The sequence below is a fragment of the Lichtheimia ornata genome (genome assembly GCF_029851405.1).
Source record: "Lichtheimia ornata isolate CBS 291.66 chromosome Unknown scaffold00024, whole genome shotgun sequence".
Lineage (NCBI taxonomy): Eukaryota > Fungi > Mucoromycota > Mucoromycetes > Mucorales > Lichtheimiaceae > Lichtheimia > Lichtheimia ornata.
In genome coordinates this window covers 244,900-272,896 of record NW_026695344.1, presented here as the reverse complement: position 1 = coordinate 272,896, position 27,997 = coordinate 244,900, and the positions used below count along the sequence as shown (strand labels likewise).

Sequence of the window (27,997 nt, the reverse complement as noted above, 5' to 3'; positions counted from 1 at the left end):
CATCAATCAATTGTAACAATCCAGGATGTTGCGGTCATCATCGGGATTTTTGGGATCAAGTGACATTGTCATCATGGCAGCATTGATATCGAGTGCCTCTTGGAAGATGTGTTCGGGATCAAGTGCACCTTGCAATTTTTCCATATCCAATAGGCCAAGTGCATTGATAAACTCTTGTTCTTTGCTGGGGGTCTCATCGAATGCTCGTTTGTGTTCGCCTTTCTGCATGGAAACATGGGGATAATCCCGCAAGATATGTTGTATGACATCATATGCTTGAGCTCGCACTCGACGTTGGGTATCTTTTGTCTATGTTTATGTCATACGTCAATCCGTGTTTACCTATATTCCCTTTTATCCTACTCAACATACCGCTTCAATGATCCAGTGATCGCCTTTGATCATGAAAAATACAGACTCGGGCTCGGTTGCCATGGCAGCATCATCATCATCTTCGGTACGAGTGCGCTTTTGCTGTGCGTTTTCATGCAAATGCAGTTTCCAAAATGCATAAAGTACTTGCAACATACGCATGATCACATCCGAATCGGGGTCGTCCATTAGTTTGGAAACAATGATAGGGCTTTTATGAAAGGAAAAGGAAACAATGTCAGCATCGCTTATAATATGCCCATCCTAACACTCACTTGAGAGATGTTTGCTCTGTAGACGACGTGGATTCGATTGTCATTCCTTCGCAAGATCGATTGCTCACAAGGCAACAAATGGCATCCAAAGCTGCTCGACGTACAAATGCCTCCGTGTCGTATAAAAATCGTGGTAGTTGTGATGCCACTTCACGAATTCGTTGATGCTGCTGAATAAAATACCATCCATCTTTACTCCGCATGAAATTCTTTGCAAGGTCAAAGTTAGCTTGAGAAGGTAGGCTGGCCAACCACAATCCATCCCCTTGGATTTACCTGCAACACGTCCAGCGCCGTTGCTCTCACATAAGGTTCTTTGTCATTGATGCATCGTAAAACCATAAAGGGTAACTTGTGCTCCAAAGCAAATGCCATCTTGAATTCGGATCGTGGCTAAGTAAAAAGTCCACATGTAAGCTACAAGGCTTGCATTGCAAGTACCCAAATCCATGTACTCACTGGCTTGAACAGATTCCCGATGAATTCAATAGCCGAATCTCGTACATCCCATTCTTGATTCACCAACATGAGTTCAAGTGCCATAATAAAGGATCCTGCAACTGCCTAATCCGCTCTTTGTATTAGGTCATGTCATCCTTAAACATCGTATACCATTACCTTGTCCATCATTAGTGTCCCCAGCTTGTCATGGGCCATGAGCTCTTGAAACGTTTCCAAGACGAGTGCTGCGCTTCGACCGCCCATGATCTTTTCATTAAGCAACCACAACAGCTTTCGCATTGTCTAATATCGAGGAAGAAAACCTAAACGTATTAGAAGTTGAAATGCCCTATCACAATCATTGAACCCTTTACCTTTGAAACAATATCCACCGAATCAGCATTGGCAAAATTGTGAAAGAGCGTAAGGATAAGCTTCAATGCCAGCTTGAGAACACGTTGATCCGATGACAGTTCGCTTTTTTCAAGAACGCCTTCGACAGCATCAAGGGTTGTGCTCTATATCTTTCGGTATAAGCCATAGCTCAATGCTTTATATACACCAACACATACCATGGATATACCAGGAAACTTGGATACCAAGGTGTTCAATATCCGCAAAATCACTTGGATGATACTTTTGCGGGAATGAAGTGTCCTGACATTGTTGAGTAATAACGTCTAGCATCAATTAAGATTGTGAGTAAACCATCTTTATCTCCATGTCATAACAGGTGGGCCGTACCGTTTGATTGTTTGCTGAGGATGATAATGAAGGTGATGTACAGGCGTTAAGCAAATCAAGCATTTCTTGATGTAAGGTGTTGACTTGTGGTGATCCAGCACTTGCAAATCTTGTGAGCAAGGGAAGGGTTGCTTCTTTCAGAGACACAGAAGTAAGGACGTTGGTGAGCTTGGCAGGACCTTCTGTCATCCTTGCAGATTCACCCACCATATACTCGTAAGCTGTTTGAGAGTGATTGTGTGTGAGCAAGTAAGTATGGCGAGTGATCTTCACATGTACCTTTCTTTATGTCTGAATCACCCTCAAGATCCACCGGCTCGTCTTCCAGCAATAGCGACAAAGGAGAAGGGACCCATTCAAAGATCACCGTTAAGATCTCCAAAGTCTTGAGTAAGGCTATACGATTGGTCACGTGGATCAATGGCAATAAATCGCTTAGCTATATGAGATAGGATGATTAGACATCGTGTATCCCATGTTCATTTTCACTCCCAACCTACCAATCGTTCATGAAGCATATAATCCAAAGCAGCCTTTGATTTTGAATCCACCATTACCCAGCAAAATTCGAGTGCGGATAATAAGAGTCTCACATTCTTGTCCCTTTGCCTGATGATGTTCTTGATTTGTGATGTGGGGTTGAGCGTCTGATATAATCTTGATGAGCCGTGCTTCTCAATCACCAATCGAAACGTCCTGCAACTCTCTGCCACAACCTAGACACATCCAATCAGAGATCCATGCCTTTCATACCCATTCTACTTTTACACTTACATAAAGACTCGTATCCGTAAATCCTTGTTGAATGCCATCCGTTACTGCTTTATGATTGATGATCCTAATCATGCATCGTTAATCCCTGCTTTGGTGTGGTCCTTTGCCATGTTGCTTACCATTCCAGGGCTGGTTCGCATGATAAAAAAGAACGGCATATCTCCAAACTTGCACATCGCATAGCTGGTTCTTCAGCATGCAATCCCTCCATGATAAGATCCAATGTCCTCGAATACGTGGTTTGCAACGCTTGAAACACGATCGGATTGTGTGATACAATGCTGCCCAGTAACCGAAAGCATAGAGCACGCACGCGATAATCTTGTTCAGGCTGTTCGCAAGTCTTTTTATGCATACATCAAAGGCAGAGAAATGCACGTGAGAAGTCGTATATCGATGCGATCATGTCGATCTATGAGCGAACCTGGTTCAAAACGTCAAGAGCATTCAACGATTCGAGCTGTTGCAGAGTGCTTTTGCTGATAACGCCATTGAGGAAAGAAAACACCTTTTCATAGAGTGTGTCGTCAACTTCTCTTGAAATGTGGGGAATCGCTTCGAACAAGTTACTGGCATGTGTGTATTCGTCGTCCATGGTGGTGCAAGGTGGAAGGAAGAGCTTCGGGTGTGCAATGACATTCTGCACTTGCTATTTTCAATGCGCACAAATCCAAGTCCCGATTTTATGGTCAGTGCAATAATGAACGTTACCCCCCACAGACCACTTGAATCAATCGACAATGTACCTTCATTATCCCATTTCTACTTTAATGGTTCATTCTTCATTTTGGATACAATCCATGATTTACAGCAACAATAGCACATAATATAACATTACCCTGATCGCCCACTCTGTTGAAACACTACTCATCATATGCTAAGCATGTAACCAATGTCCCGTCTATGCGTAACCCAGATACATTGAATGCGTCTCCGCTGGTGCCACGAGTTTGCTGCGCAAACAGCAATTAAGAAGCGCCGCTTTCTTTTCCTTTTCCTTTTTCAACGTGTGTATTTGTCTATATAAGCAGCTTCTTCCTTCTTCTGATACCATCGTGAAATAGCATATACGATATCAAATGGTCAACCCTACCTGCTGTTGTTGTTTTAGCTTGAGGTGAGTAAATCAATCTAACAATGTTGATGATGATATCAATGATACTAATTTTCTTTGTGCCTTAAGGACTGCATCCTTGCTGCAAATAGTCGCTAATATCATTGTCAATATCTTTTCTTTGTTTGCCAATCTAAACAGAGCCCGGGTTGCTTTTAACAATGGAGACTTTCAATTTTCTACTCTCCGCATCATGCCGTTCGTCTGCCTTGCGATGTTGATTCTTGGCTTTATGGGAGCATGGAAGGTAAGCAACAAAAGATGTTATGTCGACAATGAACCTTGGTGCTTACAATGATTTATGGTCATGTAGCGCAAAGCAAACTATATTCGGATAAGTGCCCTATACGAGTTAGCTATGTTCATCTATCACACCGGAGAACTGCTTTATGATTTCATGACAACTACTGTGGGAGATATTTGCAAAGAACAATTCGCAAACAGGCATTCTCCTACTGATACCGAAAGCGTGGAAGAGTTTTGTAATTCACCCTTATTCTTTTACCTTTTTATCCTTGTCTTTGTATGCATGATGGGACCTTTTGTTATACTCGATGTAAGTGAAATCGTAAAATGCTTGCGTTGTTGGATCTTATTGACAAATCCTTCAACTTTACCACGTATCATAGTTGATGTTGGTGATCACACTCTACCGATACGCGCTGTTCATTACCAACCAAGAATATCATGAGCAACAGCGATACGCTTTACCGAACGAAAAATCAGAAGGTGTAAGCTCCGCACCATTGACAACCAGGATCTTTCTACGCAAGAGAGCACACCAATCTATAGCTGATAATCAAGAAAACATCCCTACGGTTTAGATACCAATACCACATATACATAATAATCTATATTCTGAATTCTATTATGGGACTTTGGAATAACATTGAACACCTTCTTTTGGGGGATGTAATTTCATTGTGCATTGACATGCCGCGTCTTTTATGTATTACCCGTGATTGAACATACAGCTAGCTGCACCATTTCTCGCTTCGTTCATAATGAATTGTGTTGTTTTTATTTGAACAAAGATGACCAGCATATCCGAAAGCATCGTCTGCCCAATTTTCAAGTTCGAGATGAGGATACCCAAGGTGATGAATCGGACCGGTACGGGATTTCCCACCATAAAGTATGCACACTCTACCTGCTTCAATGGATGTATATACCTTTGCGTGACCGTATAGCTCAGTCAAATCCCCTCGGATCAAGAGAGTTTAATGATGGAAATGATGAGCTGGAGCAGGACAATCGTTCACATGTCATAGAATGAACAATGGTGCCAATCTTGAGGAAAAGGCTGATAGCTCGCAATTTGTGGACTACCTTTGCTATAGCAACGAGCATTTTAAAATGAAACAACGAGCTAACCAGAGGAACAATGTGACACCAAACAATCTTCGGGAAGTCAAAGTGGACGTACTCCTGTCTTCGGAAACAAAAAGTAGCCGTGCACAGACCACATGCTCTTGTTTCAGCTCCTGGAAGATGCACCTACTCAAAAGTTACATACCTACAATGCCTTAAACTGTTTGCTACTATCCATGGCAACGACTATCACGTGCTTTAAAAATGGCTTGGCTGTAAAAAGTGTGACGGGGTTTACACGCGTCTCATAACAGCAGCGTTGGGTGGCCATGGCAACGGTTGATCTCAACCAAAACCAACCTGATTTCCCTTGATCAAGACCGTTCAAGGCCATTGTCAATGTTGACTACTTGTGGGAGGTGTAAGCAGGTGAGTTAGAGTGAAGGATCGGTACAACTACGTTGTTTCACTTGGTTGCATTGGGTGGCAATAGGGTGCTCTTTATTTGGAACCTGTTTACAATTGGCATCTCAAGAGGTATGTTGGGCTTGTTCTATTATGGTAATCTCTCACTCATTGTCTACTTTAGACTACAGGACCATTGACTGGGAAAAGTTGGCTATGGGGATTGCATGTTATTGAATCTTCCACCTTTTGGCTTCGTATTGTTCCAAGGACACTCCCTCGCCCCAGTATCGTTCTGGTATCCCCCCAGCGGCAAGATGCACGTATGGCTATGGCTTCACGCAGTAGTTGCGGCGCATATGATCGCAAGTGGTCTTTTGGCCTATTCGAGATCGTCAACAAGCTTGGTCCAACTGGGAAGCGTGAGACTGGATCATCGAAGGGGAAACGGATTCGTGTCGGTTCAATCGGGTCATAGGGTGGGGCCCATAAGGACAATCAATGTGTATCTTCTCCTGGCCAAACAAGTGACTTTTCCTCAGCTTGTCAAAGGAAGCTATCCTTGTGGTTCTCTTGCACCCAGAGCTCTCTCACGTTATGCTTGGTGGATGAGGGGTACGTTTGGCATTCTTGTTCTCTGCACTGGTGTTTCATCTCCCCCCGCTTGAGGTGCCATCGGTTCCATTTCCTGTGTGCTTGTGCTTTTTCAAGTATATGGTTGCATGTGGGATTTGTAGTCAACCACCTTTCCTTGTGGAGGGTGCCAGGGACTTTTGTTCTGCTCTTCGGCTTTAACCTACTTGCTGTGCAAAGCCTTCAAAGGGGTTGCCGCGATGACCACTTCAAGAGGGACCTCAATGGCACTAGCCTGCCAACTCTTGGTACAATCCATTTGTTAGGCAATGTGGAGAAGAGGATGTGTAATGGAGCTCCTGACACACAAGGGTGATCATCGCCCAAGGGGGGCAGGGGATTTCTTTGGTACATACAAGCCGTCAAGTCATTGGGTAAGTGGTGGCATTGGATCTTTTCCAAGTGGCCTGTCCTTGGTGCAGCAAGATGATGCAAACGATAACGACATGATGGGGAAGTAGCTAGAGTCATTGTTGAATCCTCTTCCACTTAGCTAGCGTATTCCCTTCTTGCTTGTAAATGATAGGGTAGATGGAATAAATTCGTTCCGTTATCGGTCATGTACGAAGTATACGTCTTTTATGATACAATGAAGAGTGAGGTTGACCATGATCCTCCATTGAATTCCAGTTACCGATACAGTATGCATCATTTCTCACCAACCAAGAATAACGATCAACAGCGATATGCCATGCCAATCGAAACAGCAAAAGGTGTATGTAGCCTCTGGAACATAGTTGACAATCCGGATCTTTCTACGGAGGAGATCACACCCAATTTAAATATGTGGTGGGCGTATAGGAGGATTCTGATCTTGCATTATACATTAAACCAATATGCATTGACATTAGGCGATTAACCACATGGCTTTATGTATTGGCCCATAGGTGGTGTACTCATCCTTGGTATGTACTACATCACGTCGATGGCGGACTACACGCAACAAATTCATGCATGATACAATGCTCGATTATCATCTAACATACGGCACCTTTTCATTGAGTCAACAATATGAAGCTCCTTGGTGGACAACGGTAGTAGTGATGTCAATAAAAGGCAAAGCATCCAAATTCAAGTAATTGGATATGATGAGTTTGGTGTTGTGGCGGCAGATGTATGTGATGATGAATTTCGGTTATTAATGCATGTGTGTGCAAAAGGATTTCCATGATGCATTAGGTCCCCTTACAAATATATCCCTGTTTACATGCCGAATTGAGCAATGAGCAGGATCTAGCATACTCTCGAAGCAACACGTATTATAATGAAAGGCTGGCTGCGGACAGCTGACAAAAGCACCAATGGGCTAATGACGTATTTGTAAATCTCCGCTAGCCGCACGCCGGACACATCTTACGTGGCCTGTGATCGCATATAAGAGAATTCCCTTCCTGCAGCTCGCAACAGGTCTTTTTCAACTCTTTCAATATGTCTTCAGACGAACATAAATCTAAGCTTCTGTAAGTTGACATTTCCTTTATTCTTTGGGTTGCCATTCTGCCTAGTCAAGAGGGAGGGAAACGCGTAAAGGGATTGGGTGGGGGAAAGGAACAATAGGTGCCAATCTCAAGGGACACTGCCATTACGCCCTCTTCAATACAAGATACTAACATTCTATTCTAGTCCCAACGCTGGTATCGATGGCCAGGAAGTGGATCCCAATCATGACCCTGCCACCGCCATTCTTCGTCGCAAGAACGCGCCCAACAAGCTTATCGTGGATGATGCAACCAATGACGACAACTCTGTAATCACCTTGTCCAACGCTACCATGGAAGCTCTCCAGCTCTTCAGAGGCGACACCGTCTTGGTCAAGGGAAAGAAGAGAAGAGACACCGTGCTGATCGTCTTGGCAGATGACGATGTCGAGGATAACAAGGCACGCGTCAACAAGGGTAGGTGTTTCTCTTGTTATGGAATATGGCACAGTGATTAATAGACGTGGATCATATCTAGTTGTTCGCAACAACCTTCGCATTCGTCTTGGCGACATTGTCAGCATCCATCCTTGCCCTGATATCAAGTATGGCAAGCGTATCCACGTTCTTCCTATTGATGATACCGTCGAGGGCTTGACCGGCAATCTCTTTGATACTTACCTCAAGCCTTACTTCTTGGAAGCCTACCGTCCTGTTCGTAAGGGTGATCTTTTCCTTGTTCGTGGTGGTATGCGTGCTGTGGAATTCAAGGTTGTGGAAACCGATCCTGCAGATTACTGTATTGTAAGTGTACCATCTTATGAGGGAACAAAGAGAGCAAGAGACATACACAAAGAGGAAAGGAGATAGATAGCTGACGCGTCTATTGTGATGATTGTAGGTTGCACAAGATACCGTCATCCACTGTGAAGGTGAACCCATTAAGCGTGAGGATGAGGAACAAAGCTTGAACGAAGTCGGCTATGATGACATTGGTGGTTGCCGCAAGCAAATGGCCCAAATCCGTGAATTGGTCGAATTGCCCTTACGTCATCCTCAACTCTTCAAGTCCATTGGTATCAAGCCTCCTCGTGGTATCCTCATGTATGGTCCTCCTGGTACTGGTAAAACCTTGATCGCTCGTGCCGTTGCCAATGAAACCGGTGCTTTCTTCTTTTTGATCAATGGTCCTGAAATCATGTCCAAGATGGCTGGTGAATCTGAAAGCAACTTGCGTAAGGCCTTTGAAGAAGCTGAGAAGAATGCCCCTGCTATCATTTTCATTGATGAAATTGATGCTATTGCTCCCAAGCGTGAGAAGGTAAAACGAGTCAAGTTATAGTGATGGGATCAATACGTTTTCTCACACACAAAGAATTATAGACCAACGGTGAAGTCGAACGTCGTGTGGTGTCTCAGCTTTTGACGCTTATGGATGGCATGAAGGCTCGCTCAAACGTTGTTGTTATTGCAGCCACCAACCGCCCCAACTCCATTGATCCTGCCTTGCGTCGTTTCGGTCGTTTCGATCGTGAAGTCGATATTGGCATTCCCGATCCTACTGGTCGTCTTGAGATTCTCCGCATCCACACCAAGAACATGAAGCTTGATGACGAAGTCGATCTTGAACAAATTGCTGCCGAGACTCACGGTTACGTTGGTGCTGATATGGCATCCCTTTGCTCTGAAGCCGCTATGCAACAAATCCGTGAAAAGATGGATCTCATTGACTTGGAAGAGGAAACCATTGACGCTGAGATCTTGGATAGCTTGGCTGTTACCATGGAGAACTTTAGAGTAAGTGATCATGATGCATATCCTCTTTTCATGATGAATTTATTAATCATTTTTATTTTAGTATGCTCTTGGTGTTTCCAACCCATCTGCTTTGCGTGAAACCGTGGTCGAGGTGCCTACTGTCAACTGGAACGATATTGGTGGTTTGGATAACGTCAAGCTCGAATTGCAAGAAACCGTTCAATACCCTGTTGAGCATCCTGAGAAGTTCTTGAAGTTTGGTATGAGCCCATCCAAGGGTGTTCTTTTCTATGGTCCTCCTGGTACTGGTAAGACCATGCTTGCCAAGGCTATTGCCAACGAATGTCAAGCCAACTTTATCTCCATCAAGGTATGTGCGTGTGTGTGTGTGTATGTGTGATTTTACAATGCATTGATTGACCTTTCATTTTAGGGTCCCGAATTGTTGACCATGTGGTTCGGTGAATCAGAAGCCAACGTTCGTGATGTCTTTGACAAGGCACGTGCTGCTGCTCCTTGTGTGATGTTCTTTGATGAATTGGATTCCATTGCCAAGGCTCGTGGTGGATCCATGGGTGATGCTGGCGGTGCTGGTGATCGTGTGCTCAATCAAATCTTGACCGAAATGGATGGTATGAACGCAAAGAAGGTATGAAAATGTTTATTCTTTACATGTATGTGAACAGCATGCTGATCGTAAATATTAGAACGTCTTCGTTATTGGTGCTACCAACCGTCCTGATCAAATTGATCCTGCCCTCTTGCGTCCTGGTCGTTTGGATCAACTCATCTACATTCCTTTGCCTGATGAGAGCTCTCGTCTTAACATTCTTCAAGCACAACTCCGCAAATCGCCTGTTTCCCCAGAGGTCGACCTTACTTACATTGCCAAGAACACTGCCGGCTTCTCTGGTGCTGATCTTTCTGAAATTTGCCAACGAGCAGCCAAGCTTGCTATTCGTGAAGATATTGAGCGTGATATTGCCAAGGAGAAGGAGCGTCAAGCTAGACAAGAAGCTGGTGAGGATGTTGGTATGGAGGAAGACGATGATGAAGAGGTTATTTCATATATCACCAAGTAAGTATCTTTATATATAAGCTGATGATGGAGTCAAGGTATGACTTACGTCTATGTTTTTTCTTCTTCCAGGGCACACTTTGAAGAGGCAATGCGCTTTGCTCGCCGATCAGTGAGTGATGCTGATATTCGTCGTTACGAGATGTTTGCACAAAACATGCAACAACAGCGTGGCTTTGGTACCTTCAAGTTCCCTGAGAGCGGTAGCGGTAGCAACCAACCCATGGAAACTGGCGGTGGTGAAAGCAGCTTTGGCCAAGAAGGTGGTGATGACGACTTGTATGCGTAAAAAAAGACCCAAAGACAATCATCAAAAGTCCTCCACTTTCCCATATCTCCTTTCAATTTCTCTTTTTTTCTTTACCCGTCGTTTCCTCTTTTTACAGTTGCATAATTTTACAATTCGCACACTATAACGCAATCAACAAGGTTGTTTTTTGATGAAGAAAGATATGACCGTTTGTTTTGGGATTACCATGTTTGGGTTGGGAAGAAGGATTCGTCAACGAGGCACATGTATCGAGGCACATTTCTATAGTTGTATGATTGTTTTTTTATTATTCATGACCAAAGGGAGATAATGTGACATGTTTGGGGGGAGAGTGGATGAAAACTGAAGTAAACAAAACAAATGATGGATTAGGCAAACAAAAGGGCAGACATGGATCCATACTCTTCGAGCACAGACGTTGGGGTATCATTACAAGGATTTGTGGAAGGGACATTCTCCTCCTCATCATCATCGTCTTCGTCGTCGGCATCGGCTTGATCTTCCTCAAAATGGAGATACTTTGTTGTAACCTCCTCGTCATCAAGGTTGATCACAATGGGTTCGGATTTGAGCACTTGATTGGAATACAATGATGTTGCTTGGGTACATGAGGTGCTTGCAACGATATCATTATTGCTGTCAAATTGCTGCTGATGTTGTTGAAGACATTGCTGATAGGAAAGCACTTTTTTGAGACAATCTTCGACCTTGGTGTCTTGGTCATAGGATTCATGATGCTGCTGCAATTGCTGTTGTTGATCATTCAAGGGCATCATGGGTGTGGATTCTTGCTGAGGAGGCTCGTAACGAGAAGCCAAGAGTGTTGGATAAGAGAGAGATGGTTGAATGTCATCAATAGCAGGTGCCGAAACGGATGATAAGAATTCGTTGCTAGACCACACTTCTTGTGATGTTGTGGGGTTCCATGCTTGGCTGGTATTAGAGTCGATGCCATGATCCAACAATGGTGTATTAAACATGTAAGCAGGTGTTGACATTGTTCCTTGAAACCAATCGCTTGATGTTGTTGGCAGCACCCATGGTTCTTGTTGGTCTTGTACGTTATTGGCATCATATCCTTGGGGCAAATAAGACAAAAAGGAGGAGTCATTGATATCAAGGTTGGCAAATGGCACAGCCACGTCCAAGAGGTTGTCTTGCCAGCTATAATCACCACCACCAAGAATGTCATCGATCGTTGTCGAAGGTGATGGTTGTTGCTGCTGTTGCTGTTGTGGTTGTTGTTGTTGTGGTGGTTGTTGCTGTTGCTTTTGTTTTGCCTTGGCTTTTTGAACGTACTTGCTGCTAACATCCACACCACTATCATAGCCGGATTCAGTGTTGTTACGTTGTTGTTGAGGACGTCGCTTCTTGTTTGTGCGTTGCTTGTGAAGAGAGCCATTCTCACGTTTAGACTTTGACTTGTCATCCATATCAGCCATACGGAAGGTGGTATACATCCCAAGTGGAGCCGGAGTCTTTTTCGGTGCTTCATAGTCTTCAGGGCGCGTGATCAGCATGTTACCATGATGCACTGCAGTGGAACCGCTTGAGGACGAGTCATCAGATCGATTGTTGTTGTTGTTGCCATTATTGTTGCGTCCATAATAACAAGATCCTCTTCGGTGATTGCCGATTGACAACTCAGCAGTTAAACCAATATCATGGTGCTTGCGGCTGTGACCACCGGCTTGTGTAAGCTGATCGATAAAGTATTGCTCTGTACCAGCAACCAATGTCCAATAGCAACCTTTACCAGGATTGGCTTGAGTAGGACGTCGATCGAGTTTCAAGAACCATTTCTTGTTAAGCGATAGGTTGTGACGAATTGAATTCTAAGAGAGGGTATATATAAGTACAAATATGCAAAAAAGAAAATGGGGGATGATGATGCACGTTACCTGCCAACCATGTTGACCTGGCACATAGTACGGATAGTGTTCCGATATCCACTTGTAAATGTCACTAAGAGTCAGACGACCATCCTTGCTTGACAAGATGGCGTGAGCAATGAGCGTAGCATACGAATACGGCGGCTTTTCATAGCGATGTGTAGGTGTCCACCATGGAGTGATTTCACGAGGCCAAGCTGCGCGAGTACGAGCGGGACATGTATCAAGATCATCGTCTTCTTCCAAATGTGTGCCCACTGATTCAATCTTGAACCTCAGCTCGGATGCCTTTGGTCTTTGATTTTGTTGCGGCTGTTGTTGTTGATGTTGTTGTTCATCACCCAAATGAGCGTCGATTGATGTTGCCATTGTATTGTGTAACTTTGGCTTGCTAGTAGTCTTCTTTGGTGTCTCTTGGATGATGGCAAAAGAAGAAATCACACCCATACACGAAGATTGAGCACTGCTAGCACGATCTCTTGATGCACGTCGTTCACGTTGACTTGATGTCGTTTGACTTTGAGGAGTAGCTGGTGATGATACAGATGAAGTAGGTGGTTGAACCAGTTGAAAAGTGAGTGCCTGTGCTTGTTGTTGTGCAGCAGCCATGTTTTGGTTTGAAGCCATGAATGAAAAGATGTGTGAGAAAAAGAAAGAAAAGCTGCAAGTGGGGGTGGATGAGAAGAAAGGACGCATATATATATAGGCACTCGCTAGCTTTAGCACTTTATCTACTTGCACTCGACTTACCATGAATAAAATGTGCTCCACACGGATGCTCCTTCAAGTAGCACTTGGCGTTTTTTCAGTGCAACCACCCATCCAACATGTCTTCTTTCTTTCCCCTCCCCACCCCCAACCACACTCATTGCACACACACGTACACAGCCCACTTTGCTAACACAAAGAAATCATCTGCACTGACAGCTCTTTATAATCCAAAAACAAACAAGACAATAAAATACGCTATGGACAATGAACCCAAGCGGGGGATGAACAAGGTACAGCGGCGTGGTAGGTACCTTTTCCGCGTGGTCATCAACGAGCTGCAGGATGCATCATCCAATTGTCAGTCTTTGTTCCGTGTGTATGAAAAGCACTTCCTCATCATCATGTGTGTCCTAGTTTGGAAGCGAGGTAAACATTGTGCCAAAAACAATGAGATCAACGCGCAGCTTAACCTTTCTCTTTCTCTTCCTTTCTCATTTCCCGCTATATGATTCTTCAATCACGGTCGATGACGCCCCCCTAAAATTCGCCCATTACCCCCGAACACCCCAATCCATACAATGCCGCCCATCTTGTGATCACAAGGTTCTAACGCACCTGACATGTCTTTGACGCCAATCGCATCATTGTGTTATGAGCTCGTAGCTATCCTTGGAGTTCATTCTCTAATAGTATTCTTCTTTATCGCTAATAATAATCCATCGGAAGACTCGGGACGGAAACGATATTTTTCAACCTATGAAGCGCCACTTTATGCGACAGAGTTGGTGTTGTGCAACCGACAAGGTTTTCATCACTCACCATGAACCAAAAGAAAAAGGTGCACATACCCTGGATGTGTAACTTGCCACCTCCTGCTTATAGAAACATCTTTATGTTTCAGCTTTTTCTTCGGTTCTTGCTTTCCACATTTGATCACTACCCCCCTCCTCCTCACTCAAATTACATATAAACATCATCGCCATAGATGTGCAATAACAACAACATGTATGTACTCTGTAGCATTCTTCTTGTCAACGACATGCGGCATGTGAAACGGGGATAATAGCAATAAGCAAATAGATCCAAGGAAAAGGCAATGTGGGGGTGATCCAATAAGCAGGTCGTCGATCCTATCTCGGATGTGCATGGAATACTACATAAAGATCAAGGAGTGAGGCAAGCGTGTTATCTCATCTTGCTGTCACATGTCGTCAACCTTTTTGAGCCTAATTATGCAACACCACATGCCCATTGCTGCTCTCTTGCTGCCATATTATAGCGACATGGATCATCCCACCAGTGTTCAATCATCGAGATCTAGGTCTTGTGGGCATCCAATAAAGTACCCAGTTGATGGCCTCATCAACGCCGACGCTAATGCACGTACCGAATAGCTCATTGTTTTATGCGATATCATTAAAAGGATGGTGTCACATTACAACTCGATTAGGCCACGGACACCAAGCTCACGCGTTGATTGCGCGATTTACGCATTGATTTTCAATTTCGGCAACACGATAGCTCTCTTTCTTTATCCACATTACATTTATGTCTCCTCAAAACTCTTGTGCCGTTACAGACGAGCTAAAAGTACGGATACGTATCATGGGACGTCCAACAACAGCCATATTAACAACGTGTTGCATATACCCAGGCTCTTGGAGTCACAACATTACAAGATCAGTGGAATTCACGCAATCCCAATGCAGACTTGTTTGGCATCGTCGAGGGCTACAACTCGATTTGTCAATCGAGAAGGGGAGGCCAAGGTACGTTGCGTCAATTGTGTTAGGCAATGTGGGATAGTGATTGTTTATTATACATAGACTTTTATCAAAGCATTACTTTGGTTGATCCTACTACTACGGGCACAAACGAAGCCATCACTACGCTGCTATTCCATAAATCATCTACAGCTCTGTTGGAACAACTCCATTATGGTGATATCCTTATTGTTCGAGGTGCACGGGTACGAGCCTATGAGATCAAAGATCAAATGACGTGATTCTCTGATGTATTATGCAGATGAATGAATTCCATGGGAAACGACAAGCGGTCGTTCAGGGCAAAGAGAAGAAGGTCTCATCTTGGTGTGCGATCGATGCCAGCAATTTACAACCTCGTGTCGTTAAAGATATGCCATTCGAGTTATCTGATGACCACCATCGTATTGCAAAGATTCTACGCGACTGGCACCACAGCATCGTCCCAACTATGCCAGCTATACCAAAGCAGCGTGGATCTCATCAGCAACTAACGACCGAACAAATCAATGAAAACGTCACCTATTTCAATTATGTGGGCATGGTTAGTATTCTTTTTGGGAAGGAAGGAAGAAGAGTGCGATGTGCTGATACATCATCTTACCCTCAGGTTGTTTCTTTTCGTCGAAGCTTTGATAATAAGCGTGTGGAAATGATTCTCACCGATTACACGCCCAATGTTATACCAATGAAGGGAGAAGAACGTGTGGGTTCCATCAGCCCCAAGTTACTTATCCAATGTACACTCTGGGACAAGGATGCACATGAATGTCCTGATCTGGAATACGGTGATTTTCTGCGACTCCGTAATGCTAAACGAAAGATGGGCTATTATCAAGAGATAGTGGTGCGACCTGGACACTCACCAGAGAGTCAATCTCGCAAAGTCTTCAAGGTAGACAATGAAAATGATGAGGCTGTGGTAGAGATCAAAAGGTAACCTCGATCAAGATGTATGTCCAAATATTCATTTGAGGATTGACGTTTGTATCAATAGGAGGAAAAAGGAATTTGAGCGATCACAAAGGCATCCGGCAGCGGATCACTCGCAACCTGAGATTACCATGGAAGACACTTGGACAGGTATTGGAAGCTACTTGGGATATTGATTGTATGGCAAGGATGCTAATGTTGTTTAACATAGCGGTCGAACTTAAAGCTCCTCACGCCACACTTGAACACATATTAAATGACAACAATGCAAGTAGACAAGATATTACAATGATGCCTGTTTTTAACTTTCCTCTATAGATGGAAAATGTCTATACCACGCGTGCTGCTGTGCTGGATGTCAAGCCGAGGAATTTGAGAGATTGGATGAAAAAGTGGTGCCCTGCATGTGAATGGATGTAAGAGATGTCACACATTGGAATGGCTTTTCGCTAACATACAATGAACTTCTTAGTGAAGATGTGGACGCCGTTGCATGTAGTCAATGCCACCAGACAATCAATGAATACACCTTGATGTTCTCGTTCCTTGTACAAGATCATGAAAATCGACGACTACAATTACATATCTATGGCGAGGAACCGGTAAGAGCGAGCTATCCTAATCAAGTCGATGCGATCCTAATAAGTGTATACGCCTTATAGAAAGTCATGTTTGAGAACTTGAAAGACATCAGGCAAGTAACCATAGCAACGAGGGATGGTATGATACTTTTGCTAAGTGGTAGGCTACGATAGACCCGATGATGAATACATTGAGGCCCTGCGTGAAAACGTTGATCGCATCTTATCTACCAACTCCATAAGGCCAGAAATCGCATTCGACTTTGGGATCAAATCATACATCACAGTTGACAACGAACGCCGGTTTCGACTATGTAGCACAATTTTCCATTTCGACTAAACACCAAGATACCCAATCAAAATATGAACGACTATGCTGCATAATTATATAAGACATCTCTTGTTGGATGGAATAAACGGGATAAGGTTCATTATCATTATACAAGATATGATTATCGGATTACAGCCTAATGCTGATATCATCATGTAAGGTGTATATCAAAGACATTTCTAAATCCTGATGAAGGATGCTTTACCCAGCAACGCGCTCTTTCCTTTTATGCAAATGTCAAAGCACGATTCATTTATCAAAGAACTCAAGGTACCTAACGACAACCATGACAACCATGACACGCTGACACACAAATGCTCAGGAACTTAATGTCACTGTCTTTGACGAGACAAAAGCAACTCTCAATTCGGGCACGATCTATGGTGTCATTGACGAGCTCGGATCGATCAAGCGCACTCAGCGTAAGCTCATTGAAAGAAACAACAGCATGGTGTTACCTACTAACATTCCAATTGCTATTATAGGTGGTAACATGTCTCAGTCGTTCCGGTTGCGTGATCCATCTTGGACGCTTTCCAAATACAAGAGGGGAGTGGGCATTACACTGTTCCACAAGGACAGAGAAGCCATAGCTGAGGATGCCAAAGTTGGCGACATTTTCATGGTGCATGATGTCCAAGTATGTGTATGGGTAGGAAGGAGGGAGGGAGAGAGAGGGAGAGGATGATGAATATTGACATAGCGTTGCTAGGTGACAAAGAATGTCGGATACATGATGCTGACCACAAATAAATTTACCAAGTCATCAAAGTGGTGTTACCTTGACGGTGAGACGTTGCAGCCAAGGGTGACTCCCAAGATGTCTCTCGAGTTAAACGACAAGGATGTTGCTGTTGCCAAGACCCTGAAGGCATGGTCTATGCCCTCCCCCGAAAGCATCCATCCACCAACACCTAGCAACATCACCCCATCAGCACCAAGCAATATCACCCCTCCAACACCTAGCATTATCACCCCTCCAGCACCAAGCAATATCATCCACCCTCCAACACCTAGCAATATCACCCCGCCAACACCTACCAACTACTTCCCTGCTTTCAAGACAACGGAGGAAATGGAGATCAACAAGTTTTGTGGATACGTTGGCAAGGTATAACAAAAGATGTCATTTATGGATAATGATGGTTAACTGTAACCTCTTGTCTCCTTTGCTTAGGTCGTAGCATCCCAGCTACAGAAGAGCAATTTGCTGCAGTTGATCCTTACGGATTATACGCCCAACAAGTTTCCTATGGCCAACTATTACCAAAGTCAAGATTTGATCCCTAGTGAGCTTTTGATCCAAGCTTCATTATGGGATGAGAACGCTACAGCCGGTCGTGATATTGAGAATGGTGACTACATCGAGCTGCATAACGCTCACATCAAGCGAAGTAAGCTGGGCTATATGGAATTGGCAGTGAGAGGCGATCGCACTTCTGGAAAAAAGGCACCCAAAGTCAAAAAGATCAACAACGTACACGACGATGATAGAGTTAAACGTATCATGCAGTTGAGTATTTCATTCACCACCTCCAAGTACATGGCAACCAGCTTACATGATTATCTTAGACGAGAGGATACATTTTGGAAAGAGGTGATGCCTCCGATTGTCGAGGAAACCAAGGATGTACACACACAAAATGTCCATACAGGTAGCTACAATTGTCATAGGGAAGGAGAGGAAGTTCTTTTTATAACGATCGTACTTTTCCACTAGTGGTTGGTGGTAACACTTCAATCTTTACTGTGGAGCAGATATTGGATGACAACCAGGTGAGGGTAATCTTTCAAATCACAAAATGTGGGGTGCCTAATGATACACAATGCATGATAGGTCGAGAAGGAATACACTGTTCATGCTGCTGTGCTGGATGTCAAGCCGCGAAATTTACAAAGTTGGATCAAAAAATGGTGTCCCAAATGCGAGTGGATGTAAGTAGGGATTTTGCACATGGATAACTTTTCTCTATCGCACTCACACAAGAGCTTTTTCAGCGAGGAACCTGATGCTGACCTCTGCAGCCAATGTCACCAATCAATCCATGAATACACCCTGATGTCAGCCTTTCTTTTGCAAGACAATCATAGTCGGCGGATGCAGTTGCAAGTATACGGCGAGGAGGCGGTAAGCAATTAGCAAATGAGGAGGTTGTCTTGTATATCTCATGCCTTTGCAAATATAGAAGGCCATGTTTCCCAACTTGATACCCATCAGGTAATCATTACTAGCAATAATAGGAAGGGCTAGTACTAACAATATGCCATAGGCCAGAAGAGGATTACATTCTTGCCTTGAAGGATATGATTGATCACATCTTATCAGCGAACCCTGAGAAACCAGACCTTTATCTTAACATTGGGATGAAATCATACATGACAATTGCCAACAATCGACAATTCCGCTTGCGAGATACAGTTTTCCATTTTGATTAGTTTTGAATCCCACTCACCCACCAATGCACATTATGATACCCAAGATTAGTAATAATCTGATTGTATTGTATAATAGTAAACGAACCCGGTGGATGTCCATAGTAATTGGCTGTATTTGATATAGAGCGAGAGGTACGTGTATGCACTTTGGAAGGATCCATGACATCCCTTACGTTAGACAATGGGTTGGATTATATAAAATCATCTATGTTTTTTTATTTAAGATTGTGTATGTACGAACACGGGAAGATGATATGTGCGTGTATGGATGGGATGATGAAAGAGAATTGGGTCGAATGAGATATGGTGTGATAAGGATTAGGATGTCTCGTATGTCAATTTAGTGTTGTCTGCTGCGTTTATCAAGAAGCTGTTTACGTCGCAAGACACCATCATTTGCGGCAGTGGAGATGACCTTTGCAATAAGCTCGACACCACGAATAGAGTCGTCATTGGCAGGGATGGGATAAGTGACAAGGCGAGGATCATAATCAGTATCAGTGATGGCGATGACAGGGATCATGTTGAGTTGTGCCTCTGAGATAGCGATACGGTTTTCGAGAGGGTTGAGCAAGACGATAAGATCCGGCTTGAATGTCTTTGGAATACGACCTGGGTTTTCTGGATCCGGAGGTGCATGGCGACCAAGCACTTGTTGTGCATTAGTGAGCGTACCAGGAATCCACTTTGAAGACACATGGTATCCTTCACATCGTCGTGCTGCATCAATCGTCAAATCTTGGAAACCGGGTCGAGTACCAACAAACAAAATGCTGCCACCACGATAAGCGACTTCACGTGCTACATTGCATGCACGACGCAAATAGACAAGTGTATGCTCCAAGTTGATAATGCTGATACCTTGACGAGTACCGAAGATGAAGGGCAATGTGGCTGGTTCCCAAAGAGCTGTCGAGTGACCAAGATGCAAACCAGCTGCCAAAAGACGACCAATTGACAGGTTGTATGGTGTCACGGGTCCTGCTGACTCGGCAACCGATCGCCAAATGGGCTTCTTCACTTCGCTTGTGGGTGGAGGAACTGATGATAGATAATAGTAAGCATCACAATGGACGTCTGATTGGAGTTGAGGAAGTAGGCTGTAATGCTTACCGAGGTCGCTAGGTGCAGCTTCCTGTCGAAGAGGACGTGCGGTGGAAAAGACACGAGTACAAGCAGCAACTACATTTACGGTCAATCACTGTTGCTAGGTGAATGGTAAACGACATACCTGGCGATGGTTGTTGAGCGATTCTGCGTAGGAGGCTGCGTGATGCCATGGTGTTGTATCGTACGTGAGCGGACAAAGCTGAAGCTGCTAGATAACAAAAATGCCCTGCCCATCCAGGGCCATATGCGGGGATTCACAAGCCACCATCATCCAATCCATTCAAGCATGATTCCCTTCACTTTGATCCTTTACAACATTCATTTTATCATAATCCTATAATCGAATTCAATGCAATGCAGTATATAGATATACACAAAGAACCTTGATTTTATAATTATAGTATTACTTTCAAGAAAGATAATAAAAGTAGCCTTGGTTTTCATTGTGAACATATAAATAGGGATGGTCATTGTGCCGATTTTTATTCAAGATAAGGGGTTAACATAGCTAGGATTTGGAGAGGGATTGATGGCTGATACAATGAATCATTGTTGTTGCCTTGCTTTCAATTCGCTTTCATGCTTCGATGTGCTGTTGGGATCCAAGTAAGGCTTCTCGGCTTGAGGTGTCACTCTAAAACCATGTCTTGCGCTGATGTCAAGATAATCAAAGATGGCATTATGGGAGGTCACACGATTGTCTATAATGTAGCAATAAGATGTGAGCATCCTTCAGCAATGAATTTGATCGATGAAAACTTACCCCATACTGCAACGCTGTCTTCTTCCCAGCGGAAGCGCACCTGAAAGTCGTGACCAGATTCAATGTGATTGAACAAAAAGTTGAGGACAGCATTTGATTCCCGACGAGTAAAGCCCACAATGCGACGAGTAAAACCAGGCTGCACATATAAAGCCTTCCATCCAGTGACAGGATGTGTGCGCACAACAGGGTGTACAGCCTCATAAGATTCTCGACGATGAACATGTCCACCTTTGTGTGCCTCGACAACTTGATCCTCACCAGAATGGACAGCTTCCAAACCTTCAACAAACTTTTTCCATGCTGGCGAGAGACGATCATATGCAGCATATCCAGAAGACCATAAAGTATCACCACCCACTTCAGGCAGCAAGTCAATCTTGAGCACTGTCAATCCAGGAGGCTGCTTCTCGTAGGATACATCACTATGCCAACCATCCTTTTTTCGATTGGAAGATCTTGGTTAGAATGATTTGTAGATCCTCGCAACAAAAGAAGGTTACTTACTGCTGCATTTCGATAGTTGAATAAATCCTTGGGTGTCCTATACAAGCATGTATATGTGAATATTGATAATGCATTAATAAACATGCTGATTTGCTTACTTGGTATCAAAGTAGACGACATGGATCTCAGGTAAACCGGGGGGATGACCAAATGTGTTATGCACGTGCAATGGACCATAATGCTTGCCTAACTCAATGGCTTCATGCACATTGATATCCTGCTTGCGGAAAAATACCACACCACGCTCAGCAACCAAAAGGGCTAGGTCATCCTTTTGCTGATCAGTCAACTTGTTGAGTTGCAAGCCATGGATTTCAGTTCCAATGTGAGGTGTAACATCAAAGATCTTTTCGGCATTATCATACAAGGAGGCCTTCTTAGGATCAGCACGGTGACCTGGATCATGATGTTCAAAGTCTTCAATCTCGGCATACTAAACATGTAAAGCATCCTGTATCAGTAAAACCAATGTCATCCATAACGCAACAGGGGATATGAAAGCATACCTTGGTGTCAGGATAAACCAAATAACGACCCTTCTCACGTGCCAATTGCTTCAAATCGAGCTTTTGATCGAGTTCTTGTGCGAGTTGAGAATCTTGAACAGAGGTAGTTTCAGTGTTGGGAGGAGCCATGTCGCTATAACTTGTGTGTAGTAGAGCTTTGTAATGATGGCAACCTTTGTTTGATAATGCCTCTTTTATACAAAAGTATCGAAAAGAATCTATCGAGATCTCACAACATTGATTTTGCGAAAATGGGTGTGATGATGGCGCAATTTGCGCGATAGGGCGCGCGGAAAAGAGGATCAATGATGGTTGCAGGAAGAACAATATGGCGTGTTCACACGCATTGAGCTCACTTTTTCATCCTTACAAATGATAAAGGCAAATCACACGCACACATGTATATGGTAAAATACAAGAGATGATCACGTCACCTGCAAATGCAATGGCGTACTGCTCTCGTTTGTTCTCTTTATTCTACATGCATAATGCATAATACATCTTTACCAAGTAGGTTTGGCAAGTTGAGTAATTTCACAATCAATGCCTTCAAGATGCCCCTCATCAATGTTGTTGCAAACATAGGATGGATCACCCTTGGGGGAAGTGACATCAAAATCCTTAACGACAATGTTCTGGCAATTGGTGCCATAAGGGCAGTCAAAGATGATGACATTGTTATCATAGGCACCATTGGTGGTGCCGGTGAAGCCTTCAAAGCTGAGATCGGATACTTGGATCTTGGAAGGACCAGGATAATCCTTGCAACCACCATCTTCGGTGAACTCGCTGACATCGCATGGATAATGAGAGTTGACCCAAACAGGGATCTTGACGTCCTTGACTATGATACAAAAATATGCATGAGCAAATCATTTTCTTCTTGCTTGCTTATGGCATGGAATAGTGCCCTCCCACATACATAGGCACAAGCGTTATCTTATCAACTTACCCTTGAAGTCTTTACAATGGAAATGGGAAACCTCACCAGTGGATCCTGAAGCGTAGTACTAAAATGGAAGTGGATGCCGTCAACACCTGCATGAAATTGCGTGCTTCACCACCGCCACCTCCGCGGCAACTAATTTATACAAACCTTAATTTGAGCAACAGCCCAACAGCCTTCGCATGTCATGTTGGTCATCGAGATCTCGGTGTTGTAGCCGAACGAGGCATCTTTACCGAGACTTCCTACCGAAAAGCCATGACCACCGCTACAGTAGACGTTTTCAACCGTGACATGGGAAGTGCCTATTATAATCACATGCACCCATGTGGTGTTGTTATTAGTATTCGAATCATCATCATCTCATTTTTTATCATGCAAAGCTTACCATTCTTGTATGCAATGCAGTCGTCTTGGTTGTGGATCTCAATGTTTGCCATGTACATGGTATCACAGTTGGTAAGATCAAATCCATCGGTGTTGTGTGGAGGCTTCTCAGGATCATTGCTCTCAGCTGATAAGTATAAATCGGTAAAGTTCAAGTTGTTTGATTCACTAGTCACATACATTATCAATCTCTTTCCTTTCTTTCTCATCGAGATCATCATTTAGACTCTCTTTTGCTTACCGAACATTGAAAAAGTTATTGCATGGCTGTACAAGGCGCAAGTTGGAAACCGATGAATCCTGAAGTTGCAAGCCGAGCATGGCAAAACGATCATCAAGCTCTTGAGTATCATACCAAACTTGGCCATTGCCATCAAGCGTGCCGCCACCAGTGATTGTAACACCAGTGCCTTCGAGCCAAATCCAGTTGCGAGTACCTGGTTTCTTTTGCTCATCGATGGTTGCAGGGAAGACAAGGTTGCCTTCAATATTGATCACAACATCCTTGAGACCTTCCTTTTCAATGGGTGTACCAAGCTATACAGTAACAGTATTACAATGAGCATAGGCATGTTGTGAATGAACCATGATGCTAAATGTACCGTGTAGTCGCCTGCAGGAATGTTGACAGTGCCACCAGCAGCACACTTTTCGATTGCCTCTAGGATTTGAGGTGTATCATCGCCTCCAGAAGGCTTGCCGACATTGCAATCCAAAGCATTTACAACAGCTGTGGCCAATGCAAAAAGACCAAGGATGGAAAAACGCGTCATTGTGTTTAAGAAAGGAGCGTGTATGGGTAAGCGTCGTCTTGGAGAATAGTGGCTAACGAAAACGGTGCTCTTCTTTTATAACTTTGGATCGTTTCATAAGGAAGTGATTATGCCCGATATTATGTTGGTTACCAATGGCAGGCAATTAAGGTCATATTCTCAGTGCGGTTGCCATGGCACCAAACCATTTCCTTTTTCTGCGGAGGACATTTGTTGCCGGGATATAGCGGACAATAGCAATTTTCACATGCGTATATTCCTTGCATCGTTTGCTTTCCAAAATACATAAATGATATCTCACGTTTAGATTTTCACATCAATGCAAGAAGAAGGATCAATTTTGCCGGTATGAGAATCCAAGGTAACATCATGGTCCATAGGCCTGTGCGGGGATATTCATTTCCATTTGTGGCAAAATCTCCTGCTTACTTTGGTCGCAATAGGCATTTGCGCCATGCAACGCCATTATCCACAACCTCCGCGGCATTAGAGGCACATGAAGAAGATCGTTCTCCTGCTCCTCTAATAAACCTCTGCCCTAGCTCTATATGTCTTAGCTTTAGGTATCAAGCATTTATCTCTCATGAAGCACAAAAACAACATCTCCTCCCATTGATTTTTCAGATGACACTTGATACAAGGGGATAGCATTGGAATCCATTGCCATAATTACCCCGCTTTTGCACTACATGATCTATCTAAGCAAGTACCCACAGCTTGGCTGCAAATGACATGAGACGTGGGATGTAATGCTTATTGTGAAACATGAGACAGAGCAGCGAATGAGGACGTCAAACTTTCGAAAGGATGTATATTTGCCCTTATACTATGCATGTTTGTCGGCCGAAATAGGAAGACACCGAATGATGTTATACATGCACACGTTGATCAGACCAACTTACCCAAGAAATGCAGTGTAACATGCAACCGACAACATCAACAATATGCGTTGAACAAATGGCGTCTACCAAATTCCGGATGTTCCCTACACGTGGATTCCATAGCATTTGAAATCGATTCTACAGGCTACAAGGTATCACCCGCTCTAATATCAAAGTATGCTTTGTCAACTTTACATCGCGTCAAGTAGGGATCGACGCGCCATGTGGCACAAAAAAGCAAATACAAGATTATGTAAGGTCATCGATGTTACTGGTCTAGACGTTGCTGCATACCTAATGATGGATTGGGATCGTTTACTCAGCATGGAATAGAATGAAAGTTATCCATCATTGATGGCTATCCAATTGTAAATCCCGTAACCGGGGTAATACGTAAATTTTTCTTCACATTGCAATCCGCGGCATGTATGTGTAATGATGAACTTTATTGTCTTACAAATAATCTGGATCAATCCAATCGGTGCCGATATCCAAGTTGTTAAAGTAGGTCTTGGCCGACAAGAAGGGTGCAGCTTCATCGGCATTCAATTGATGAGCCCATGAAACACGTTCAGCCGTGTCAGCACCGGGGCCCTTGTTTCCATACTCAGCATAAAAGGTACCAGCAAGCTCTTCATCAGTGAACTCCCATGCATCGTAACCATAGGGCCTAAATAGAACACATTTACATTTGAGTCATTCATGTAATCATGTAGGGGTGATATTATACTCACTGGATGTGATCATAAATGTAGCTTTCAAGGAAGTAAACACGAGGTGCATTGTGCCAGGGTCGTCCAAGAATCGTGCTATGTTGGTATTCAGCAGGGTTGAGTGGGGATGAATATGAATGATCATTTTCTTGACGCTTGTCGTAGATGCTTGATACCACAGGTGTAAGGTTGGCAGCATGGAAGACAAAGCCTCCATGGACATCATCAGCGAGCGTTGAAGCAGCAGTGAGTGCACCTTTGCCACTAGCAGCAATAGTACATCCCTCACAATAAAGATCGTATTCACCATAAATGAAATCAACAGCTATCGTGTAATGATGAGTATAACGATTATGGTATTGAAAAGCACAAATGTCACATACTGCCTTCCACCCAAGTATTGTAAAAGTAGCCACTGCCACGAACCAGCTGAGCAGTGTCACCGAAACCAATGACCTTGCAGTTATATAACGCGAGTTTGGCGCCGTAGGTTTTGAGAGCCCTTTGATTGCCAGCAGCTTCGCCAATGGTGTTGATCATGTCAAAGTCATAAAAGGCTACGTTTTCAGCAGTCGATTCTATAAGCACCACCGAATCATCTTTAATGCTGGTTTGCAAGGTAACACGGCCTTCGTTGGAAGGGCGAAAGACGACGTTTGATCTCTTCACAATGATGCTTTGATCATAAACGCCACTTTCAATTTCAATGATCGATTGCGAGTCGTCGTTTGGCAACGAGTCTATGGCATCTTGGATCTAAAATGTATAAGAAGTCAATTCGAATTCAACCTTAACGATGCATAACAGTGATGTTAACTAACCGATTGATCAAGAGACACCTTTACCGTGGCTGCCCATACACAATTGATAAGGAGTGACAGTGCAACAACGAGATGCTTTCTCATTTTGAAAGGAAAGGAAGTTGGATAAAGGCAATGTGATGGTAAATCCTCGTGCTTAAATAGACTTCCTATATGGAGATTTTCTCTTCCAGGATATCCTCGGGACAAGAGGGACATTATCGGTGTTTTCTTTGAATGTTGCCGTGCATTATGGCCGATGGTGACACCAGCTATTAACGAGGATCATATGTGCTTAATTATTGTTCACTGCGTAACCCAACATGAAGTGATCCAAACATGTGTTATTGCAGGAAGAGAAGGTTTATTGGTAAATTCTTATCCAAAACAGCTAATCGATGAGGGATGAACTAACAAGGATCATCTTTCGTAGTAACGCTTCCCACCATTCACTATTATGATGCTGCCATCATCATCATTTGGCTGCTGCTGGTCGTTAGTAGTCTTCATCAAGCTCATCCACAAGTCTTTAGTAGTTGAACAAGCATCCAAACATTATAGAGAATGGTGCACTTTATTCTTCATCGTCTCCATGGCAACTATGTGTCACTTGGATATCAGAAAAGGGTCGTTGAGCAGGTCATAAAGCCAATGTGGTCCTTGCAACCTTAACTGTACACTCTAGTCCTTGTCCTTTAGATTGATCTCGAATCCAGGTAAGGGGATCAGGTTTCGGGGAGATCGTTTGCTCATTGCGTCAAAAGAAAAGGAGAAGAATGGTCTTCAAAGGAAGCATACGTGATCTTCAACGCGATCCAGCCAACCAAGTACATGGATACAAATGACCAACAGACACGCCATAACGATGTAGCAAGTCTTAGTAATAAAGTACAACGTATGGGGACGTGGTTTAGAATCCGAGGGAATGCCATTTGTCTTATAGAGAGGGCAAGTGGTTGATTACAAGGTAATCTTATGGGTATTATCATTTGCTTTTGAATATTTTTGGAGGGGCGGCAAGCAGAACTTGTTGGTATAACGCAACACTCCAACAGCCTGAAGCCTTAACCCTCCTTATGGGAAAACCACCATCACTTCCGCGTAAGATCAGGTGGGAAAAAACCCTTCTTATCACTTAACCTCGATCCCCTTCCCGAAAAGAGAGAAAGAAGCGTACTGCGCAAACGAGAAAAAAGGCGCTGCTTTTATAGCCGTGAGGGAACGCGCAATTTTTTTTCAGACCCAGCGTGATTTTTTTCGTGGCTTTTTTACGCGCTTTTTCGTCCAATTTCCTTTTATACTCAGCGCGTACCGCGTCAGCGCGTTATACAGGCTAATTGCTGCCTAAAGACGTCGTTTTTTTTCACAGT

At 43.6% G+C, this 27,997-nt stretch overlaps 10 protein-coding genes across 10 annotated transcripts; 4 read left to right on the top strand and 6 right to left on the bottom strand.

Moving 5' to 3' along the window:
* Nucleotides 1-6: 6 nt before the first annotated feature.
* On the bottom strand, nt 7-3,201 carry O0I10_005833 (uncharacterized protein; the record flags this gene model as incomplete). The annotated part of the gene is made up of 14 exons (XM_058485870.1): nt 7-309; nt 373-583; nt 648-856; nt 924-1,040; nt 1,107-1,211; nt 1,266-1,391; nt 1,463-1,606; nt 1,661-1,768; nt 1,833-2,053; nt 2,112-2,271; nt 2,333-2,548; nt 2,607-2,670; nt 2,726-2,949; nt 3,031-3,201. 14 exons carry the CDS (start codon nt 3,199-3,201, stop codon nt 7-9), a joined length of 2,379 nt encoding a protein of 792 aa, XP_058343393.1.
* A 484-nt stretch (nt 3,202-3,685) lies between these two features.
* On the top strand, nt 3,686-4,544 carry O0I10_005832 (uncharacterized protein; the record flags this gene model as incomplete). Its single annotated transcript, XM_058485869.1, has 4 exons — nt 3,686-3,723; nt 3,790-3,967; nt 4,034-4,276; nt 4,350-4,544. 4 exons carry the CDS (start codon nt 3,686-3,688, stop codon nt 4,542-4,544), a joined length of 654 nt encoding a protein of 217 aa, XP_058343392.1.
* Nucleotides 4,545-7,497: 2,953 nt separating this feature from the next.
* Nucleotides 7,498-10,612, top strand: O0I10_005831 (transitional endoplasmic reticulum ATPase; the record flags this gene model as incomplete). The annotated part of the gene is made up of 9 exons (XM_058485868.1): nt 7,498-7,529; nt 7,693-7,964; nt 8,026-8,291; nt 8,389-8,808; nt 8,871-9,284; nt 9,346-9,615; nt 9,679-9,894; nt 9,953-10,323; nt 10,396-10,612. The coding sequence occupies 9 exons, from the start codon at nt 7,498-7,500 to the stop codon at nt 10,610-10,612; spliced, it is 2,478 nt and encodes an 825-aa protein (XP_058343391.1).
* Nucleotides 10,613-10,962: 350 nt separating this feature from the next.
* O0I10_005830 (uncharacterized protein) lies at nt 10,963-13,095 on the bottom strand (the record flags this gene model as incomplete). Its single annotated transcript, XM_058485867.1, has 2 exons — nt 10,963-12,429; nt 12,496-13,095. 2 exons carry the CDS (start codon nt 13,093-13,095, stop codon nt 10,963-10,965), a joined length of 2,067 nt encoding a protein of 688 aa, XP_058343390.1.
* A 1,650-nt stretch (nt 13,096-14,745) lies between these two features.
* On the top strand, nt 14,746-16,814 carry O0I10_005829 (uncharacterized protein; the record flags this gene model as incomplete). The annotated part of the gene is made up of 11 exons (XM_058485866.1): nt 14,746-14,787; nt 14,852-14,966; nt 15,024-15,166; nt 15,223-15,504; nt 15,571-15,896; nt 15,958-16,043; nt 16,105-16,160; nt 16,212-16,309; nt 16,366-16,495; nt 16,556-16,587; nt 16,649-16,814. The coding sequence occupies 11 exons, from the start codon at nt 14,746-14,748 to the stop codon at nt 16,812-16,814; spliced, it is 1,476 nt and encodes a 491-aa protein (XP_058343389.1).
* A 225-nt stretch (nt 16,815-17,039) lies between these two features.
* Nucleotides 17,040-19,241, top strand: O0I10_005828 (uncharacterized protein; the record flags this gene model as incomplete). Its single annotated transcript, XM_058485865.1, has 11 exons — nt 17,040-17,075; nt 17,128-17,227; nt 17,291-17,445; nt 17,518-17,916; nt 17,983-18,317; nt 18,378-18,460; nt 18,526-18,581; nt 18,643-18,740; nt 18,804-18,933; nt 18,992-19,023; nt 19,076-19,241. 11 exons carry the CDS (start codon nt 17,040-17,042, stop codon nt 19,239-19,241), a joined length of 1,590 nt encoding a protein of 529 aa, XP_058343388.1.
* A 340-nt stretch (nt 19,242-19,581) lies between these two features.
* O0I10_005827 (ribosomal protein S2) lies at nt 19,582-20,521 on the bottom strand (the record flags this gene model as incomplete). The annotated part of the gene is made up of 3 exons (XM_058485864.1): nt 19,582-20,282; nt 20,355-20,423; nt 20,473-20,521. 3 exons carry the CDS (start codon nt 20,519-20,521, stop codon nt 19,582-19,584), a joined length of 819 nt encoding a protein of 272 aa, XP_058343387.1.
* Nucleotides 20,522-20,897: 376 nt separating this feature from the next.
* Nucleotides 20,898-22,256, bottom strand: O0I10_005826 (uncharacterized protein; the record flags this gene model as incomplete). The annotated part of the gene is made up of 5 exons (XM_058485863.1): nt 20,898-21,052; nt 21,115-21,553; nt 21,622-21,658; nt 21,720-22,054; nt 22,128-22,256. 5 exons carry the CDS (start codon nt 22,254-22,256, stop codon nt 20,898-20,900), a joined length of 1,095 nt encoding a protein of 364 aa, XP_058343386.1.
* Nucleotides 22,257-22,630: 374 nt separating this feature from the next.
* Nucleotides 22,631-24,233, bottom strand: O0I10_005825 (uncharacterized protein; the record flags this gene model as incomplete). Its single annotated transcript, XM_058485862.1, has 6 exons — nt 22,631-22,971; nt 23,080-23,137; nt 23,224-23,378; nt 23,462-23,628; nt 23,702-23,997; nt 24,063-24,233. 6 exons carry the CDS (start codon nt 24,231-24,233, stop codon nt 22,631-22,633), a joined length of 1,188 nt encoding a protein of 395 aa, XP_058343385.1.
* A 1,334-nt stretch (nt 24,234-25,567) lies between these two features.
* On the bottom strand, nt 25,568-26,732 carry O0I10_005824 (uncharacterized protein; the record flags this gene model as incomplete). Its single annotated transcript, XM_058485861.1, has 4 exons — nt 25,568-25,784; nt 25,849-26,152; nt 26,211-26,583; nt 26,649-26,732. The coding sequence occupies 4 exons, from the start codon at nt 26,730-26,732 to the stop codon at nt 25,568-25,570; spliced, it is 978 nt and encodes a 325-aa protein (XP_058343384.1).
* Between the last annotated feature and the right edge of the window lie 1,265 nt (nt 26,733-27,997).